Source organism: Taudactylus pleione, unplaced genomic scaffold (assembly GCF_031769625.1).
Source record: "Taudactylus pleione unplaced genomic scaffold, aTauple2 ptg000128l, whole genome shotgun sequence".
NCBI classification, from domain to species: domain Eukaryota; kingdom Metazoa; phylum Chordata; class Amphibia; order Anura; family Myobatrachidae; genus Taudactylus; species Taudactylus pleione.
This window is the reverse complement of record NW_028284530.1, coordinates 4,828,933-4,851,293: the sequence shown is the minus strand read 5'-3', so window position 1 is coordinate 4,851,293 and position 22,361 is coordinate 4,828,933. Positions and strand designations below refer to the sequence as shown.

General features: G+C 47.0%; 1 protein-coding gene across 10 annotated transcripts in view; it reads right to left on the bottom strand.

Annotated features, from left to right (window-relative positions):
• RAF1 (Raf-1 proto-oncogene, serine/threonine kinase) overlaps positions 1 to 22,361 on the bottom strand; it is a 129,314-nt gene that overhangs the window by 51,392 nt on the left and 55,561 nt on the right. For 8 of the 10 annotated variants that reach the window (XM_088472703.1, XM_088472701.1, XM_088472704.1 and 5 more), the window contains one exon: positions 14,427 to 14,539. In XM_088472703.1, coding sequence (XP_088328829.1) covers positions 14,427 to 14,539 — 113 coding nt within the window. Of the gene's footprint in view, positions 1 to 14,426; positions 14,540 to 16,360; positions 16,466 to 22,361 lie in introns of those variants that run through there. The other 2 variants (XM_088472708.1, XM_088472710.1) reach the window with 2 other exon arrangements.

Here is a 22,361-nt window from a genome sequence, read left to right as displayed (position 1 = left end):
TAAGAGAGAAGGAAGACTGGAACACTCAAGATCACTCTCACAGAGAAGGAGACGGGAAACCGGTGACCAATACAATAGCCCATATGAAGCTAGGTGCGTCAGGGCGGGTGCCGTATGGACCCTATGGACTTCGAAGAAAATTAACCAAGGTAAGATCTTACCATAACTAATTTTCTTCTTCAGGGTCCATAGGCTCCACAGGAAGACCTTGGGGGTGTCCCAAAGCAGTCCTTTCAAGGGTGGGGACGCTCCTGTGCGGCGAAGGTATCAAACGCATAGAACCTTAGAAAGGTCTGGACAGAAGACCACGTGGCCGCCTTGCAAAGCTGAACAGCCAAGGCACCACGGCGAGCTGCACACGAAGGACGCACAGACCGAGCAGCCTTAACAGAAGACGGAACAGGCAGGCCTGCCTGCGTGTAAGCTTCTGAGATAGTCATACGCAGCCATCTAGCCATGGTTTCTTTATTGGCTGGCCATCCCTTCTTGTGAAAACATAAAGCACAAACAAGGAGTCTGATTTCCGAAGAGAACTGGTACGGTCCACGTAAATCCTGAGGGCGCGGACCACATCCAATGAGGCCTTAACTGCTGAGAGGTCTGGTGATAGGAAGGCTGGTACTATAATTTCCTGGTTAATATGGAAACTACACAACCTTAGGAAGAAACTCAGGGGAGAGTTCGAAGCACCACCCTGCCCTGGTGAATTATCAGAAAAGGAGAATGACAGGAGAGCGCTCCCAATTCTGACACCCTCCTGACAGATGCAATAGCCAGAAGAAAAAGAGCCTTAGCTGTTAACCACTTAAGTTCCAGTGAATCTAGTGGTTCAAATGGAGGACCCTGGAGGGTCAGAAGAAAAACTGCCAAATCACAGGGAGCCACTGGTGGAACAAAGGGAGATTGAATCCTGAGGACACACTGGAGGAAGGTGTGGATATCCGGAAGCTGAGCAATTCTACATTGGAACCACACTGACAGTGCAGAGACATGCACTTTCAACAAGGCCAGGCGTAGGCCAAGGTCCAATCCAGCTTGAAGGAATGCCAGTATTCTGGAAATTCGAAACACCTGAGGGTCGTAATCTCTAGTACGACACCACTGGAAATATGTATGCCATACACTGTGGTAGATCCTGGCGGAGGCAGGTGTACACGCTCTCAGCATCGCATTGATGACTAAGCTAGAGAATCCTTTGGACCTTAGGAGGGATGGCTCAAGAGCCACGCCATCAAAGACAGACTATCTAGGTCTGGGTAAAGTCAAGGACCCTGAAACAGGTCCGGACATTGAGGCAGCAGAAACGTAGTGTAGATGGAGAGACTTCGAAGATCTGAGTATCAATGACGTCTCGGCCAAGCTGGCGCCACCAGCAGGACAATGCCTCAGTCTTGCTTGAACTTCCGAAGAACTCGAGGAAGCAGAGAGACTGGAGGAAATGGGTACGCAAACCAGAAGGTCCATTTTACTGACAGAGCATCCACCATGCTTGCTTCGACATCTCTTGTTCTGGACCTGTACACAGGTAACTTGTGATTGTGTCGGGAGGCCATGAGGTCCATCTCTGGGAGACCCCATCTGTCCACTAGGAATTGAAACACCTCTTGGTGAAGAGACCATTCCCCTGGATGCATGTCGTGACAGCTGAGGAAGTTCGCTTCCCAATTGAGAACTCCCGGAATGAACACTGCCAAAATGGCCGGGAGATGAGATTCTGCCCATGTCAGAATGCATGACACTTGTGTCATTGCTGCACGATTTCGAGTGCCTCCCTGACGGTTTATGTAAGCCATTGTGGTGGTGTTGTCGGACTGAACCTGCACAGGCTTTCCGTGTAGAATGTGCTTTGCCATCATGAGGGCCCTGTACACAGTCCGAAGTTCCAATATGTTGATGGGCAGGGATGCCTCGATTATCCACTGGCCCTGAAAGGAGTGTGGACCAGTCACTGTGCCCCATCCCTGGAGACTGGCGTCCGTTGTTAGGAGTATTCAGTCCGGGATCCAAAAGGTTAGATGAGATGTCTGGAGCCCCCAAGAGAGGGACAGACGCACCTCCGGAGAGAGTTCCATCGTCTGAGCTCTGAGTACGTTCCACACGGCGAGCAGGCACGGCCATGGCAGAGACCCTGGATGTCCGTAAACTAACATCCAGAGCGGCCTCACCGATATATGCAGCTGCATTCCCAATATGGCCGACCAGCGACACCTGATTCTCTGGAACGTCCAAGGAGTCCTCAAGTGTATCGGCCCAACTCTCTATAGCCTAGGCTACCCAGGACAGACGCACCTACGGAAAGAGTTCCATCGTCTGAGCTCTGATTCGGTGGGGTAATACGTTCCACCTGGAGAGGATCAGCCCCTGCAGGGGCCTGGAATGGAAACGGAGCATATTCCATCATGTCGAATGTGGACACCATGGATCCCAGAACCTGCATCGCCGAGTGGACTGACACCCGGCGACTGTGGAGACATCTGCGTACTCGCAGCTGCAGTGTAGTGCCGTTTCTTGGAGTAGAAAGATTCTCTGCTGGTGAGAATCCAGAAGGGCTCCCAAATGAACCATCCTCTGTGAGGGAATTAGGGAGGACTTTTCCAGTTGATTAACCACCCGTGTGCTTGTAGACAAGCAACTGTCAGTTGTAGGTGATGAAGCACTTCTGGAGAACTCACCAACAAGAGGTGGTCGTCCAGATATGGTAGGAGCTGGATACCCTGACTCCGCAGGTGGGCTGCTATGACAGCTATAATTTTCGTAAATACCCTTGGAGCTGTAGATAGGCCAAAGGGCAGCACCCGAAACTGGAAGTGTCGTTGAAGTATAGCAAACCACAGAGAACGCTGGTAAGAAAGCGTTATGGTAACATGTAGGTATGCATCCTGAATGTTCAGTGATACCATGTAATCCCCAGGTTCCATAGCCAATATGATGGATCCTAAGGTTTTCATCCTGAACCTGGGCACCCTGAGGAACTTGTTCAGAGATTTGAGGTTGAGGATAGGCTATGAGACCCTTTCGGTTTCTGAACCAGAAAGAGTAGAATAATAACCAGTCCCTCGTTGAGAAAGTGGAACTGGTACAATTACCCTTGCTTGCAGCAAGGACTGTATGGCTTTCTGGATCTGCAAGGCCTTGGCTTTGGTTGAAGGAGGGCCTGTGCAGAAAAACTGGTGGGGAGGCCTTCGAAGGAATGCGAGGGCGTACCCCTGAGAGACCACTTCTCTTATCCAAGCATCCTTGGTGGTTTGACACCAGCAGTGGGCGAACTGAAGAAGTCGGCCTCCGACTCTGGGGTCTCCCAGAGGGAGGCCCGCCCCGTCAGGCTGCGGGTTTATCCTCCTGTTTGGAGGCCGGGTGTCTTGTGCTCCAGGCCTGTTTCTTAGGCTTGCCAGCGGACTGCCTAGGAAAGGACTGCCCTTTGGCTTTTCCTTGAGGACGAAAGGACCTAAAGGAGGAGCTTCGAGACTTTGCAGGAGCAGATGCTGAGGGCAGATACGCAGATTTTGATTTGCCCAACATGTCAACAATCTTGTCCAGGTCTGGACCAAACAAAATCTCCCCATTATAGTGTAAGGCCTCTAGGCCTTTCTTAAAATCAGCATCTGCGCTGCAATAGCATAACCACAGGGAACGGCGAGCAGGCACGGCCATGGGAGAGACCCTGGATATCCGTAAACTAACACCCAGAGCGGCCTCACCGATATATGCAGCTGTATCCCCAATATGGCCGACCAGTGACACCTGATTCTCTGGAACGTCCAAGGAGTCCTCAAGTGTCTATAGCCTTAGCTACCCAGGAGATACCCATGGACGGCCGGGCCACAGCTCCTGAAAGAGTATATAGACTTTAGGCAAGTTTCCACCTTCCTATCCGTAGGATCCTTTAAGGAAGAAATGGAAGGCAGGGGTAACGTTGCACTCTTAATTAACCATGTAACGTGTGAATCCACTGCAGGGGGCGATTCCCACTTCTTACAATGAGCCTCAGGAAATGGGAAACATGAGGTCAAACGTTTCTGAGGTTGATACCTCTTATCAAGTCTCAGCCATGTGATCCACCAGCTGATCTGACAGAGGGAATACTACCGAAGACACTTATCTGTTTAAACAGAGGGTGTTTGGATTTAGGGGCTGGTTCGTCATACTCTATAACCAATGCAGATCTGACCGCACACACCAAGGCAGGAATATTAATCCTTGACTTAGGCTCCTCCTCTTGCCGAGGGGAGTCGGGGTTAGAGGTATCAGCCACCTCTCCATCATCAGATGACATCTCAGATTCTGACAGCTGTGTGGATTGAGATGACAACACAGGACGCTTAGCTGCTCTTACAGGTTTCTCACTCTGCAAAATGGTCTGAATGGCCGTAGAGGTTGTAGCCAGACTCTGTACTGAGGTAGAGAAAACATCCACCCATGGTGGAGGTCCAACCTGTAGTAATCCCACTGTGGGAATGACTGCCCGCTGATGTACAGGAGGGGTCTGCATAATCAGAGGTAGTCCCTGTGAGTGAGGGACGGGCTGCTGTGGTACCCCCATAGGAGGAATAACAGCCGGGACCGCTAGGCGGTCAACAATGGAGGCCAGCATCTGAGAAAAAGAACGCCCAAGGGGGCTCCACTGCTGATGATCGGTGGGGGGGGGGGGGGGGGGGGTCGAAGCACATGGTGAGTTATAGCACCTTATACATCCCGAACCACATCCTCACTGAAAACTGCAGTACATAATCTGCAAAATTGCAGCGTAAGTGCAGGAATATGTTCATTACCGGTGTCAGACATGTCTGCGGGGTAAATGATGCACAATAGCGGGGAGCAATAGACTGGTCCTGTCTTATGCTTATGAAAGCTGCAGGAACCCGTTGCCAATATGGCACAGTGCAGCACACAACAGTATGCGACAGACCTCAGATATATTGAATTATTATATATGAAGTCAAGTATGAGCTACCCTAACACCTATATTAGGGAAGAAGTGAGAGAAAAGGTATCGTAATAAGTTGACAGATAGATAGTGCTAGCACAAGTCACATACAATGCAGTAAAGACGCTGCAAAGCGGCACTATACTCAACGACTCGGACGCAGTGTCTGGTAGAAATAGCGCTACATACACTGACCCGTATGCAGGGGGACCGGACCACGCGCTGTCCTTGGAGAACTGCGACTGCACACTTAGAAAATGGCTGCCGGAGACCTCAGAGGGGGCGTCTCCAGAGGAGGAGAGCAACTCAGGGAAGCCAGACCACAGTGGAAAGGCGCGCTGAGCTGAGGAGCTGCTTAAACAGGGAAGCAGTCTCCCCTGGCCGGTTATTAACCCCTGGGACGCTGGTTTCCAGCACCAATATGTCCCTGGTGGTCAAATTGGAGCGCAATGGCCGGAGCCTGCGTCCATACCCAGCACCTCTGGTCTGTCCCGAGATTACGCGGGTCACAGCGAGAAACGACCTGCCTTACCTGTCCTCTGATGTCCGGGTGCAGCCTGGGCCCTTTCCGGCCCTTTCCCAGCCGCTGAGATCCCCAGATCAGTACTGATGTCGCGGCACCGGAGGGGTGACTGAGCGGCAGTCGCGTACAGAAGTAAAGTAACTAAAATTAAGAAATAAGCTTTAGGGGCCAATTAACAGCCCCCATGCAAAATGGTGATCAGACTCCGGCCGGACAGCAACAAAACTGAGGTGCCTCTGGCTCGGGAACCAGGTATAGGGAGAGTGGACCCAAAGCATCCTGGGAGCTGAAAGCTTTAACTGCGTGGTGCCCGGATTGGTTCCCATCACCTACACCCCAAGGTCTCCCTGTGAAGCCTATGGACCCTGAAGAAAGAAAGAAAAAAAAAAAAAAAGAAGTTTCAAACAAGAACTGTGTAATACAAAAATCCAATGATATATGATCAAATACTTAACTACAGATGTCAGGGTGGTCATAGAGGTAGGCATTAAAAACCAAATAGGAATGTCACAGTCAATGAGTAGACAAGCTCAGGTACAGAATATTATATTGTATTACATGCAACACTGTAAAGCAATACATATGAGAAAAGGGTATACAGAGCCACATTTTCCAGCTTGGAGAGGTTCGCTATCCAGGCAGACAACATAACTTCAGTGTAAAGCTTTAGGAATAAAAGCATACTGCTATTACAGAAACATCACGCTGTAACACAGATACCATCCTATATAACAGGGATGGGGAACCTCAGGCCCGGGGGCCTTGTACAAGGCCCCCAGAATCATTTGGTCTGGCCCTCTGAGCATTTTTATGCTAGCCTGCTCTGGCTAGCAGGGTGCCTAGAATGCCACCCTGCAGCCAAAATCTATGCAGCAGTGCTGCCTGGAACGTCCTTCGGACGCATCAAATGGTCACACCGCTGCCCTTACAGCTCCCCACAGCATCTTCAGGATGCCCCGGGCATTGCTGTAATCACTGGCGATTGTGACCCTGCCCACGTGTGAGGTCACACGGAGTGGGCGTGGCCTGCACCGGGCCCACAAATAATATGAAATATATCAAAGTGGCCCTCGGCAGAAAAAAGGTTCCCCACCGCTGCTCTACAACAAGCTATGCTGCATAAAAAGAAAGACATACAAACTATAATACATTATGCACAGTACTGAAAACAAATGCAGCACATGCAATTGTGTTCCTTCAATTCTACGTTTACACTTTTGCAAAGGTTTAGATTTTTAAACACATCTTCACTAAAACAATATATATATACTTCATGCCCGAGACAGAAGAGGAGACTTTTCCTCAGTTTCTTTCCCCTTATCAAACTGTCCAGGGTAGATTGTCGGATCATAAGGTCCTGAACACCCACTAACTGGTATATATCCACGAAGGACATAGTTTCCTGGCAAAGATGCCTGGAGAATTTTCAAATGATGCAGGAAGGCTGCACTTCATCGGACAGGTGTAAAAGACATCCACAGAGATACTGCCAACACCTGGCACAGCCCTGCCACCTGCAGAATGACAGTAGGTGGCACCTAAATAATAGCATGAGACCTTTTGGAATATGATCCTCCTTTAATGGGAAATAACAATCATGTACTACATTTTATTTTTAAGCTTAAACACCTATTGCATTAATGAAGATTGGAACAAAGGGCACTATTGAAAAAAAATATACATACAGTCAAGTGCATAAATATTGGGACATTGACAGAATTTTCATATTTTGGCCTCTATTCACCACCACAATGGCTTTGAAATGAAACATACAAGATGTGCTTTAACTGCAGACTTTCAGATTTAATTTGAGAGTAATTACATCCAAATCAGGTGAACGGTGTAGGAATTACAACGGTTTTTATATGTGCCTCCCACTTTTTAAGGGGCCAAAAGTAATGGGACAAACTAAACAATCCTAAATCTAACTTTCACTTTTTAATACTTTGTTGCAAATCCTTTGCAGGCAATTACAGCCTGAAGTCTGGAACGCATAGACATCACCAGACGCTGGGTTTCATCCCTGGTGATGCTCTGCCAGGCCTCTACTGCAAATGTCTTCAGTTCCTGCTTGTTCTTGGTGCATTTTCCCTTCAGTTTTGTCTTCATCAAGTGAAATGCATGCTCAAATCGGATTCAGGTCAGGGGATTGACTTGGCCATTGCATAACATTCCACTTTTTAGCCTTAAAAAAACTCTTTGGTTGCTTTTGCAGTATGCTTCGGGTCATTGTCCATCTGCACTGTGAAGCGCCGTCCAATGAGTTCTGAAGCATTTGACTGAATATGAGCATATAATATTGCCCGAAACACTTCAGAATTCATTCTGCTGCTTTTGTCAGCAGTCACATCATCAATAAATACAAGGGAACCAGTTCCATTGGCAGCCATACATGCCCACGCCATGACACTACCACCACCATGCTTCACTGATGAGGTGGTATGTTTTGGATCATGAGCAGTTCCTTTCCTTCTCCATACTCTTCTCTTCCCATCACTCTGCTACAAGTTGATCTTTGTCTCCTCTGTCCATAGGATGTTGTTCCAGAACTGTAATGACTTTTTTTTAGATGTTGTTTGGCAAACTCTAATCTGGTCTTCCTGTTTTTGTGGCTCACCAGTGGTTTACATCTTGTGGTGAACCCTCTATATTCATTCTTGTGAAGTCTTCTCTTGATTGTTGACTTTGACACATATACACCTACCTCCTGGAGAGTGTTCTTGATTTGGCCAACTGTTGTGAAGGTGTTTTTCTTCACCAGGGAAATAATTCTTCTGTCATCCACCACAGTTGTTTTCCGTGGTCTTTTGGTGTTGCTGAGCTCTCCGATGCGTTCTTTCTTTTTAAGAATGTTCCAAACAGATAGTGACAGCTATTTGGATCTCATATTGAGAGTCGACAGCAATTGATTCGAAATGCAAATGTCACCCTAGTATCAACTCCAGACCTTTTACCTGCTTAATTGATAATGAAATAACGAGGGAATAGCCCACACCTGTCAATGAAATAGCTTTTCAGTTGATAGTTCCATTACTTTTGGCCCCTTAAAAAGTGGGAGGCACATATAGAAACCGTTGTAATTCCTACACCGTTCACCTAATTTGGATGTAATTACCCTCAAAGTAAATCTGAAAGTCTGCAGTTAAAGCACATTTGTTTCGTTTCAAAGCCATTGTGGTGGTGAATAGAGGCCAAAATATGAAAATTCTGTCAATGTCCCAATATTTATGCACCGGACTGTATATATAATATACATTTCAAATAAACGCAAAGTAAATAGCGCCGGGAATGAGCTCCCGCAGTTATTCAATTCTGCGCAAAGTTAGGTCAGGGAATACTCATTTTCGCGCCTTAAACAGGGTGTTTAGGCGTGAGAACAGGCATTCTCTGACTAAGCTTCCCGGCATGATGCTGATTTCCCGGCGCTAAGGGCAGAAAACAGCATCGCGCCTGGACTTTTGTTGGATTTCTGCTCGCACCCCAGGAGGGATGCCAGAAGAAATCCTTAGTCGGGCTTAGCAGCGCAATGAATTGAATAATTCTGGGAGCTGATTCCCGGCGCTATACACTTCATGTTGAATAGAATCGTGCCGTATGCTCGTTAGAAAACTGCAAGCGAATATCAGGAACAAATGGCCTAATTCAGAGAAGTATGGGACTTTGATATTTACATACATCTGATGGCTTTAGATCTGCACATGCGCAGAAGCCGCACTGCGCATGTGCAGATCTCGTCCTGCTACCTTGTTTGCAGTGCTCTGGACACTGCAGCCTAATTATCAGGCTGCAGGCGTTCCGGGCTGGAGACAAGGACCTCTTCCCAAAATGGAGGTGTGTCGCCTCCGTTTTGTGGGAGTGCAGTAACTACATCTTCAGACGCAGATTTACGGACCTCGGCAGAGGAGATGAGGCAGCCATACTGAGTTGCCATAAACTAGGTACACACTGACTGATTTTCTTTGATTGGACCGGCAAACGGGGTGATTTTTCGGCCTCTATATCAATGCTATACATTATGCGATTTTTATTAGACGTTACCAACTTTCGGCCACACCACACTGATTTTGCAGATGTCCGCCCACAAAAAGCATGACGTAGTGACGGGAAAACAGAGGAAATACGGGAAGGGTATCGGGAATGCACACACAGCTCGATAGCGGGAGATTGAGGCAAGATTCTGTCTTGGCCGACCGATAGGATAGTCAAAGGAACGCGTTTGTGGATGGTTTTTAACCGTTTTATAAACAAAAAACACTCATGTCTACACGCCGTACAACAAATCAGGCCGATCACCCGATTATTGGCAAATCAGCCCAATAATTGTACAGGGTGTACCTAGCTTTAGGCTCGCTCAGATGGCCGACGCTGCGACCGATGGTCGCGATTTAGATCAGATGCAGCTTCTTCGGACACAGCCCTCAGATCCGAGATGTCTACAATAGGCATCTTTTTTATACTAGACTAGACGCCTTCTGCAGCATTAGCATTATACAAAGACACATGGCTGTGCCATGTGTGTTCATCTATGAATCAGGGTGCAGATTAGCAAAACTCCTTATAGGCTGCAACAGTGGCTGGATCTCCTATACAGTAAAATCTGACAGAGATCCGAAAAAGGCCAAGAAGCTATAGCCACAGCTTTTCCTCTGTTGGCTGAGAAAATTCTGCACGCTATCTAAAAGTACATTTGGAATAGCATAAATGGAAATGTGGGATGGGGGGTGTGTGCGTATGTGCTATATTGATGCTGTAGAGAGAATCCATAAATAGATTCAAAGTACAGCCCGAGGCAATGTGCTAGAGTCATCCCAGCTGGTGCACACACACCATGATTATGTGCTGGGTACACACCTCAAGTTCTATTTGTGAATTTCAATGGAATATTTGGAAAGGCACAGCTAGAAAGTCATTGTATCTGTTGGCTGACAAACACAGCAGTTTCTCAAATCCCAGAGGAATAAAGTTGCGTGACTTGTCCCCACCTACAGAAACTTAGTATCTGATTACCTCAACCAAAACAAAACTTGCTCTGGGAAACGTCCCAGCACTTCCAACTGTAGCCCGACTCTTGCCAAGTGTAGGTGGGGGAGGGAGAAGGAGGCCACAGCTCCAACCAGAATCTCACAACTCTGCTCCAGAGCAAGATTTCATCTCGTTACACAACTCACAGAAGAGCTCCTCACTCCACAATATAAGAAGATAAAGTCTAACCCAGAACTCTAGGAAGCCAAAAAGCTGGTGACCAAATCACTCTTATCTAGTACATATAATGGCATTACAATAACCTAGCCTGAGTATATACCAGGGCTCTCCAATAGGGTCCAAAATGTTGCACTATACCATAGTTTATCTCTAACAGCAGAAGCTCCAGTGATGCTATGATGTGACCCCTTTTGTTTAATGTTCAGGGAACAGAATGCCTGAAGCCACCCTGAATAGTTATGACAACAGCCCATATATGAGACGTCCAATGAAAGGCTGCACTATATAATGTCAGTACTGCACCACAGGAGGGACCAGGGTCTACCAGGGTTGGAGGTCACTCATTACATCATCATCACACCTTAAAATATGGTATTAAAATCTTCTGTTAGACATATGAGATTTAGGTCTTATTTTGTGGCCACATTTTAGTAATCAGTTGTACAACTTTAAGTCAAACGCCTTTGTACAGGTGTCACTCTTAAATGCAATCCAATCTCACCAAAGAGAATAAAAAAAACAAAAAATTATAAATCATAAAAATTAATGGATGGCAAATCTGGCACTGCAGTTTGTAATCAGCCAGTCTGAAAAAAGTTTTTTGGGGCAGTTGCAGTGTTTATAACTTTGCAAGTCATCCATAATTACACCCAGCATTGTGTGAAAGGAATCCATACGATTGGTTTGAGAGCGGACATCATTATCAGTATGCACTTGCATTGGCTCTATCGTTAATAACAGTTATATCTTCGCGCGCGCAGAAAACTGCCTTGCCCGTAATCTAGTTAGTCTGTAAACTTTGCCTACATGCGAGCTCCCTATTACCACCCAAGTACATGGCTAGTGAATTGGTCGTAAAGGTACGCACTCATCAATGGAGCGCACACAGTGCAAAAACGTACAAAATCCATCTGCAAAACTGACTCCTTACCAAAGTGGCACAAGCAAATACAAAATCCAAATCTACAAAGCTGCTGTGCCTTATGTGCCGATTTAGTCACGAGTTGGTCTAGGAATATAACTGCTAGTCAGCCATAAGATAAGATACAATGACAAAACATAACCCTAATAAAATTAGCCTACTAATAAAATTAGTTGCAAAAGAATCTGTCCACAATTACTGATACTTCTCAATACTGTGGGAGAATCAAAGTTCTGTAAAAGGACAACCAAGCAGATTTATTTTTATTGCAAAATATAATCTTATATAGCAGAGTAATAGTTTTGCAAATAAAAAGGGCTGTATGAGAGTAGGTACTACAGTTTGCTTTCTAAGCATGTGCAGAGCAAATAAAACACACTGACACGATGACAGCCTACAACTGGGAAGGTGGAACAGTGGTAGGAAAGAATGATCTAGTGCACAGTGAAGATGTGTTTAGTCATACACTGCTCTCGTATACCTGCAGAAACACGCTTATAAGTCTGCTTGGAGGCTAGACTTATGCACCTGCTACAGGGCAGGAGCAATACACGCGGATGATGAACGGTCATAAACCAAGTGCACACGGTGCGGATGCAGAGCCGTAACTAGGGTAGTGCGTCCAGTGCCTTGGCACAGGGCACCGCTGGGCAGGGGGCGCTATTTGGAACTGTCAATTTGACGGTTTATGAACATTCTCCCCTGGCCATCCCCATGAGGCCATGGCCCTTCTTCAGGTGCACTCTCTTATGTCCCCATTTAAAAAAATGGGGGGGGGGGGGGGGGGTAATGCGCTCTCTGGCACAGGGCACCAGAAAGTCTATTACGGCTCTGTAGAGACGGAGCACAGTCAGATGTGTACAGCTCTGCATATGTGCGGACATACACTTATTTTTGTGGCATCAGCCACGAAAATATCTAAACTCACATCTCTGATATCCATTGTAAGATGAATAATCACTGATTTCTGTCCTATCCATGTGATTCTTAACCTCATTTTACGGAGAGCTCTTGTAGTTGAGTGGTTTCTCTGGTTATCTCCTTGGCCATAAGCGAACTACTGAAATGACTGGTGCAAAGAGAACAAAGAATTACACTGAAGTGCCAAAAGTCATGGGATAGATGCCTAGTATTGTGTAGGACCCCCTCTAGCCCGGCGAAGTGCATCGATTTCACAAGTGGATGGAAGACCTCTAGAGAGATGTTGACCCATGCCATCTGGATAGCTTCCCAAAGCACCCTGATATTTGTCGGTGCAGGATCTTGGGTGCAAATGGTCCCATAAATTCTTGATTGGGTTCATGTTGGGTGAACGTGGTGGCCACACCATTCGTCAGAACTCTCTAGAATTCTACTCGTGCCAACTCTGGATAACTTGGGACCCATGACACGGTGCATTATCCTTGCGCATAAACCCCAATGGGAAATTACTTTCCAATAGTGATATATTGGAATTACCATGCCTGAAGCCACATAGTCATAAATTAAAAATTGTTGTGTTAGTTCATCCGGGTTAAATATTGTGGATATTGGAGGAACAGCTGTCCCAGACCCAAGCAGAGAGGGTGGATTCTTGAGCCCAGGAGGTACCCTGTAATTACTACTAATATGCTTTATTATGTTATTATACACCTGGATGTCTGGTACGCAGCCTCTACATTATTTTAACAAATTGTCACTAGAATAAAACTTTATTACACTATTGCGGTCTCTCTCCATTCTTGTGGGGGTTCATGAAGTCCATGCAACTGGTCATCAAGCAATGCAACATATCGGTTACCGGTCAATGACGTGTTCAGACAGACCAGCGGACCCAACCCATGCCACGTGAACACTCTCCATACCATTATGGCATCACCACAAGCCTTTACGGTGCCATGTTATCAACTAGGGGCCATGGCCTCATGGGTCTGCCCACACACGAACCCCACCATCAGCCCGAAACAACTGGAACTGTAACTCATTGGACGATAATCACATGTTGCCAATCCTCCAGGATCTAATTAGCGACGTTACAAGCCGAGGTGAGGCGCTGTGTCCTGTGTCGTAGTGTTAACAGGGGCATTTTGTTGGGTCTTCTGTTCCCATATCCCATGGAAGTTAAAGAATGCAGCACTGACCTACTGGATATGCGTCTGGTACCTCCAACGTTGAACGTGGATGTTGAGCCAGTGTAGCTTGTCTGTTACCACGGACAATTTTGGGCAGACGCTGCTGGTCACGATTTTTAAGCACCCATGGTCTGCCACTGCGCTGTCCACAGTGGGTGGTAATGTCTTCCGTGAGGTTTTCCCGGTACACACGTAACACCATGGATCGAGTAATGTTGAATGTCCGTACAGCTTCAGAAATGCACTGTCCCCATCCATCGGGCGGCACCCATTATAATGCCCTATTCGAACTGTAATAATTCACGTCGCCTTGCCCCATGACTTTTGGCACTTCAGTGTACTATAGCCACTCTTCGAAAACAAGGACACCTGACTCATGCGGATGACCATCTAGCATTGGTTGAAAAGGGTTACAAAGGGAATCGTTATGTAATGCCGGCAGTTGTCTAGCCGCCGGATCAAATACTGACAGCCCGACGGATCGAAATCCCGACTGCAGCAGGTAAGTACCCTAACCCTCTCCTCTCCCTACCCCTCCCTTAGTGGTGCCTAACCCTATATTCATTATTTTACTTGAAATTATGGCAGTCCTGTAAAACCAAGACCATAACTAGATTTTGTTGGCTATTCAAATAGAGTGAATTGGTCGTGTGGATAGAACATTTAAATGGGGAAAGTCTGGCAAATAAATAAAATGAAAAAAGTGTGAGTATGTATGTGGATATAAATAAAATATGGTATTACCCTTTGGCGTCTTGGATTAGGCGAAAAACTGCACAACATTCTGGCTGGAGCCCTCGCACCTTCAATGCTTTCATAAGACAATCATGTAAACTCATGCCGTTCCGCACATTTACCTATAACAGGGTGGACGGAAAAGGGAAGAGGACGAAAGAAAAAAAAACATTATTCCTTTCAGAGCATTATAAAATAAAATATACATTACATATACATACGTATGTTTTTAATATAATTAACTTGTCACTTAGATTTTATGGTTCTTGTTGAAATCTGTAGTTTCTCTCATTAGTGGTCTGCAACCATTTACTCTGGTGTTGAATAATAAGTAGTTGTACGATCAGAAGGTAACCAGAAGTCTCGAGAGCCTGAGCCAGGTCAGATTAAAGAATAGGTTGAGATTCAGTCAACCCGCTTGTTTAGGTTTAACATCAATGAAAAATGCATTATTTTGATTTGGAAACAATGGCTACATGGCGCGACTAAAGCTGGGTACACGATACGCAGTGTGTACCCAGAGAAGGCACGGCGCGAGTTATACATCGTGCTGGCCATGAACACCTCGGCTTGGTGTGGTGGACGATGCGATATGTAATTCCATGCTGCCTTTAGCAGTATGGGGTCATTCATTGCATCTTCCCATCTGCTTTACTGCACAGCAGATGGGACTATGCGAAAACACAGCCCACGGGATCGTGCATACACACTATGCGATACATATGTGCGCCATGGCTCAGTAGCACCGAGCGTCTTTTCGCGCAACTTTCAATGAGTCTTATTCATACAGCGATGCACCTAGGACGTACAAGCAGCTTCTGTTGATTAACATGACTATATTGTGTGTGCGACTACTGGTGTATATGCATGCAAAATGCTACGTCAGTGACATTAATGTAGCGTTTTGCATGCAGATACACCTGTAGTCGCACACAGAACATAGGCATGCCGCTTATTTTAATCAGAAGAAGCTGCTTGAGGATACTCTTCACATCACTGTGCAAAAAAAGACGCATGCAAAGGGAAAAAGTCGCACAAAAAGATGTTTGGCGATACAGAGTAACACCATGGTGCGAATAGAAGGGCTGTTTCACTCAAGAGTGTACCCCAGCTTTAGAAGCACTTCTGGGTTGCATGCATTCCCCAAAACTTAAATATTTTGGATGGGATGCAGTCAATATCCTGACTGCGGGGATTCCGGCGCTCAGAGTGCCGGAATCAAGACACTTGCCAACATCCTGACTGACTCCTGAATGTAAGTAGCAGGGTTAGGCACTAATGGGAGAGGGTTAGGTTTAGGGTGCGGGGGAGGGGACATTAGGTTTAGGCACTAGAAGGGGTGGGTTAGGTTTAGGGTGTGGGGAGGGGGATATTAGGTATAGGCACTAGAAGCTGAGGTTAGGGTCAGCCACCGAGGAGGGAAGGTTATGGTAGGGGGAGGGTTAGAATACTGACCGACAAGTGTCGGTGTTCTAACCCTATCGGGATACCAGCATCCCGTACCCATATTTTTTTGATCATGTATTAAACATCTTGCATCAAAGCTACAAATATCTGACCAATAAATACAATGTTGCACAAGTTGAACAATATACATGAAAGAATCATATACTACATAATTTGCAAAAGAACTTCACCTTATGTCAGTTGCAGAAAAGATCAGCAATAAAACATTGATGGCTTGTTGGGTTCTATCAACTGTTAATGTGTTTTGGCTGAATGTGCATAAAAACTATGAAGAATGGTTTCTTATAGGCTCATTCTCATCAGAGTGCTTTTAATGCCAAGTATATAAAACTTTAGAACGCAGCGTAACCTACTTCAATGCACACTTCCAGTACAATAGTAGTTGTGATCATCACATATCATGAAAACCCCATGGAAAATGCATTAAAAACATATCACTTAAAAAGGAACGTTGGTTTTCCATTTTACCAGTGTACCTCCTTCTAGGAGAAAGGCCACAGTGAAATAGCTCTATCAGTTTCCTTACTGTTTCAGACTTAATAAATAATACGTTCATTTTGTGCCTAGTTTGTCTTGAAGTTCTGAAAAAAAAAAAAAAGACATAGTATTATGGCACCTATGTTCTTATAGGGGGAATCGCTCAGAAATGTTTGTTATTTTTAATGGTGTTAGAGGTGAGTTATGTAGACTAGTGTATTTTTCGTATTTAGATCCAAGCTATGCTCTCACTAATATTTATCTTGGACGACACGTCTGGAAAGTCAGTGAACTGCCTGTATGTAGCACACTACAAGCCATTGACAGCAATTCCTCCATATTTCTGTCATCGCTTGCTATTGGGAAAGATCCAAGGCTTGGGGGAGGACTGCAGAACACACATTATATACATCAAATAATATAACATTTCATAAATGCAGAGACACACTAACAGTGAAGAATTTCCTACAGGTACAGGGAATATCCAACTGGGGGACAACTCGCCAGTATGAGAAATATATTGGAAATGATTAACAGACAAGCACACACCCATTTCAGTCCACAAATGCTGATAGAGATACCAATGCTGGGAAACTTACTGGATTCATTAAAATCAGCTTTCAGTACGATATTAAGCAGACTGATACCTACAAGATGGAAGAGGGCTATGACCAAAGAGCTCAGAGGGTCCATCTACAGGTCCCAATCTATTCCTTTCGCTACATACTACACTAGTATGTTTGTACAGGTTGAGTCTCCCATATCCAAAATGCTTGGGACAAGGGGAATTTTGGATAAGGGAATATTCCGTATTTTGGAATAATTGCATATCATAATGAAATATCTTGGGAATGGGTCCCCAATATACACACAGAATGCATTTATGCATTATATACACCTTATACACACAGCCTGCAGGTAATTTTATACAATATTTTCAATATTTTTGTGGCTCAAGCAAAGTTTGTGTACATTTAACCATCAAAAATCAAAAGGTTTCATTATCTCAGTCATGACAAAAAGAATTCCGTATTTCGGAATATTTGTATATGGGAGACAACCTGTATTAGTGTGTAAACTTGCTTATTTCATCACAAGTCGAAACTCATCTAAATCAGTCCACTAACTTCAATCCACAAACCAAATTCAATCAGACGACAGTCATTTCACCTCAATCGACATACTCCAGCCAACAATGATCAGTGCATTCACATACCAAGTCTCCTCACCACAATCTTCCATTTCCTTTCACACTATTCCAACACTCTTCTAAACTAGATAAAGGGTTGCTTTACCATCAGTAACTCCTTATATCTTCCATTAATCTATAGCGCCAAAAGTATTGCTTTCTAGGTTACCCACACAAGCTATTCATTTCAAATCAAACTAAGTTCCCCCTCCAGTCTCTTCCTTCACACACCCACTCCAAAGTTCTTCTTATCCAAACCATCAAATCTGATATCCTGTTATCTAAATCCAGGCTCCCAGTAAAATTCCTGCCCCCCACCTCTTTTCACATCAAAAGATTTGCAATCACCATCGTGCTACCGTGCAGTCACGTACACCGAGCACTCCCTTCACGGAGATTACATGAACTGCATATCATCTAATATAATGGCCTGCAAGCACCCAAAGAACTGCAACTTCCAAGTACAAAAGTTTGGTTTGAATAACGGCCCAGTACCACCTGCTTAAAATAGCTGAAGCTCTTGAAAATGAAGATGCACTGACACCTACATGCTCTGGAGTAGGTATCTGCAAAGATGAAATCCCCGAAACATAATTCCAGTAAATCTGTGTACTATATCCCAGGAATTAAGTGGACTGGATTTCCATGAAGTGTTAGAAAATGACGCATTGTAGTCTTCACAAGAACGTGTTGAGAGGCACAACGCCTTTACTGAGAAACAGATTAGGCAAAACAGAAAGACACCAGGAAACTAAAGACTTATTCTTATTAAAAAGGGAAGTAATCCACTGGCATTTCTATTTACTAGAATAAACAATATTTATTACCATATGATCATGTATATTTTACATATAAAATTCATTGGTCTGTTTATTTGTTGTCTGTCTGGTTATGCATTCGGACAGCCCTGCACGGATTGGGATGAAACTAACGTGAGGTGGTCCAGTTGGATCCTGGCCAGGTTTTTGTGGGGTTAGGGTCCCGGTCGGACCTCCCGTTTGTGTACGCTGGGCAGGACTTTGACCCAGGGAGCCTGTTACGGGCCGTCCACTGGATGGATTTCAACGACATCACATAAAAAAATAACTTGAAGATTTGAACCCAGGCAATGCTGGGTACTTCAGGTAGTCATACAGTGCATCCAGAAAGTATTCACAATGATCCACTTTTTCAACATTTTGTTCTGTTACAGCCTTATTCCAAAATGGAATAATATGAGATATGGTAAGAACTTACCCTTGTTATCTCTATTTCTACGAAGTCCATAGGGTTCCACAGGATACCTTGGGGTATAGGTGTGACGTCAGTCGCAGGGCACCAAAGAGTTAAGCTTTCAGCCTCCCAGGATGCACTAGGTCCCCCTCCTATACCCCGCCCCCGGGCCAAGGCACCTCAGTTAGTTACCAAGCCATAGGCCGGAGGAGGAGAAGGAAGAGAGAGAACAAAGATCTGGACACATACAAGAATCACATTCTCACCAGAGGGAGACGGAAAACCGGTGACCAGAGCAAAGCCCATCTGCAGCACAGGTGGCGGAAGCCATAGAGGACAAACAAAGCGTCCGACTTCCTAAACGAAGAAGTGCGGGCAACATAAGTCCTTAAGGCACGCACAACATCCAAAGAGGCCTCACCCACGGAAAGACCCGGTGAGTTAAAGGCCGGAACAACTATTTCCTCGTTAACATGAAACTGGGAAACAACTTTGGGAAGAAACTCGGGCCGAGTGCGGAGCACTGCCCTGTTCCCATGAAAAACCAAGAAAGGGGGTCTACAAGAAAGAGCCCCTAACTCAGAAACACGTCTGGCCGAAGCAATGGCCAGAAGGAAAACAGTCTTAGCTGTTAGCCATTTAATATCCACTGAGCCCAGTGGTTCAAACGGCGGTCCTTGGAGAGCCCTCAGGACCACAGCCAAATCCCAAGGCGCCACAGGTGGAACAAAGGGCGGCTGAATACGGAGAACACCTTGCATAAAGGTGCGCACATCCGGGATTGTAGCAATCCTACGGTGAAACCAGACAGATAGGGCCGAAACCTGTACCTTCAAAGAAGCAAAGGCGAAGCCCATGATCTAGTCCCACTTGCAGGAAGGCGAGAATCCGAGACAGACGAAACTCCCGCGGTGCATAACCTCTCGGTCGACACCACTGGAAGAACGTATGCCACACGCGATGGTATATCCTCGCGGAAGATTGTTTCCGAGCTCGTAACATGGTACGCACCACAGAGCTGGAAAACCCCCGGGACCTCAGCATGGCCGTCTCAACAGCCACACCGTCAAAGACAGCCGAGTCAGGTCCGGGTGAAGGCAAGGACCCGGAGACAGAAGGTCCGGTCGTAGCGGCAACCGCAGAGGACTGTCCACGGACAGACCCTGAAGGTCTGAGAACCAGTGCCGTCTGGGCCACGCGGGAGCTATCAACAGGAGCGTCCCTCCTTCCTGTTTGAATTTCCGGATTACCCGTGGAAGAAGGGAGACCGGAGGGAACAGGTATGCGAACCGGAACGTCCACCGGACGGACAGAGCAACCACCAGAGACGCCCCTTTGTCTCTTGTGCGAGACCCGTACACCGGCAACTTGTTGTTGTGCCGGGACGCCATGAGGTCGATTTCTGGAAGACCCCACCTGTCCACCAGTAGTTGAAAAACGTCCGGGTGCAGGGACCATTCCCCTGGATGAACGTCCTGGTGACTTAGAAAGTCCGCCTCCCAATTTAGCACTCCCGGGATGAAGACCGCTGATATGGCCGGAAGATTGCGCTCCGCCCAAACCAGGATCCGAGAGACCTCTACGAGAGCCGCCCGACTGCGAGTTCCTCCTTGCCTGTTTATGTAGGCCACGGTGGTAGCGTTGTCCGACTGGACCTGCACCGGGTGACCCTGGAGAAACCGCTGTGCCTGCAGGAGAGCATTGAAGACCGCACGGAGTTCCAAGATATTTATTGGAAGCTCCGCTTCTGTCGGCGTCCACCTGCCCTGGAACAAGTGTGGACCCGAAACTGCTCCCCAGCCCCGAAGACTGGCGTCCGTTGTCAACAGGACCCAATTTGGAACCCAGAACGGACGTCCCTTGTTGAGGTGGGTCGTCTTTAACCACCACGCAAAGGACAGGCAAACCTCCGGGGTGAGCACAATTGTCTGGGACTTTAGAGACTGAGGCAGCCCGTTCCACTTGGACAGGATCAGGTGCTGCAGAGGTCTGGAGTGAAACTGGGCGTATTCCACCATGTCGAACACCGACACCATGGAGCCCAGTAACCTCATCGCCGAGTGTAAGGACACCCGGCGGCTGTGCAGACAACTGCGCACCCTTGACTGTAAAGCAGAGATCTTGTCCTCCGTCACGAAGATCCTTTGCTGTCCCGAGTCCAATAAGGCTCCAAGATGCAGAATCCTCCGAGACGGGATTAGAGTGGACTTCTGCCAGTTGATTAGCCAGCCGTGCCGTTGCAGTAGTGCAATGGTCAGGTCCAAGTGGCGTAACAGGAGCTCTGGAGATCCTGCCACCAATAACAGGTCGTCCAAGTACGGCAACATGCGGACTCCTTGCAGCCGCAGAGAAACCGCCATGACCGCCATCACCTTGGTGAAAACACGTGGTGCTGTCGCCAGGCCAAAAGGTAACGCCCGAAACTGGAAGTGGTCGCTGCGGATTGCAAACCGAAGGAACTCTTGATGGCGCAAAAGAATAGGGACATGCAGGTAAGCGTCCTGTATGTCCAATGACACCATGTAGTCCCCAGGTTCCAGCACCAGAATGATGGACCGTAGGGTCTCCATCCGAAACTTCGGGACCCGCAAAGACTTGTTGAGTGCTTTGAGGTTGAGAATCGGACGATATGACCCATTGGGTTTCTGTACCAAAAATAGATTTGGATAGAAACCCTGGCCCCTCTGGGAGAATGGAACGGGCACTATAACTCCAGCCTGGAGCATAGTGTGCAATACCTTCCGCAGCTCCGTAGCCTTGTTCCGGTCTGATGGTAGACCCGTGGTGAAGAATCGAGCCGGGGGTCTGTGCCGGAAAGAGAGGGCGTACCCGTGGGAGACCACCTCCAGAACCCAAGTGTCTGTCGTAGTGAATGACCAACACCGGGAGAACTGCAGCAGGCGGCCTCCCACCCTGGGATCCCCCAAAGGGAGGCCCGGACCGTCAGGCCGCAGGCTTGTCATCTGACTTGGGGGCCGGACGTCTGGTACTCCATGCCTGTTTCCGGGGCCTGACCGATTTCTTAGGGCCAGCCTGTCGAGGAAACGACTGTGGTTTGGGCCTGCCCTGGGCCCTAGATGACCGAAAGGACGATGGTCCAGAACCAGAAGGAGCAGCGGCCGACAGGAGACAAGCAGATTTGGCTGCCGCCAGCGTGGCCACAATCTTATCCAGATCCGGACCGAAGAGAACTTCTCCGGTAAACGGCAACGCTTCCAGACCTTTCTTGGAATCTGCGTCCGCCTTCCAGGATCGCAGCCACAAGGTGCGACGAGCAGCTACCGCTGCTGAAGAAATTCTAGACACCAGAGTACTAATGTCTAGAGCCGCCTCGTTGATGTAGGTGGCCGAATCACGGAGATTGCCAATCAACTCCGCCTGTTCGGCCGGACAGTCGGATTCAAAAGAAGCCTCTAGTGAATCCGCCCAGCGCTCCATCGCTCTGGCAACCCAGCAAATGGCCATAGCCGGCCGTGCTGCCCCCCCTGCAAGGGAATAAGCGGACTTCAGGCAGATTTCTACCTTGCGGTCCGTAGCATCCTTAAGGGAGGACATGGATGGCATCGGCAATGTGGCACTACGGACAAGACGGGTCACGT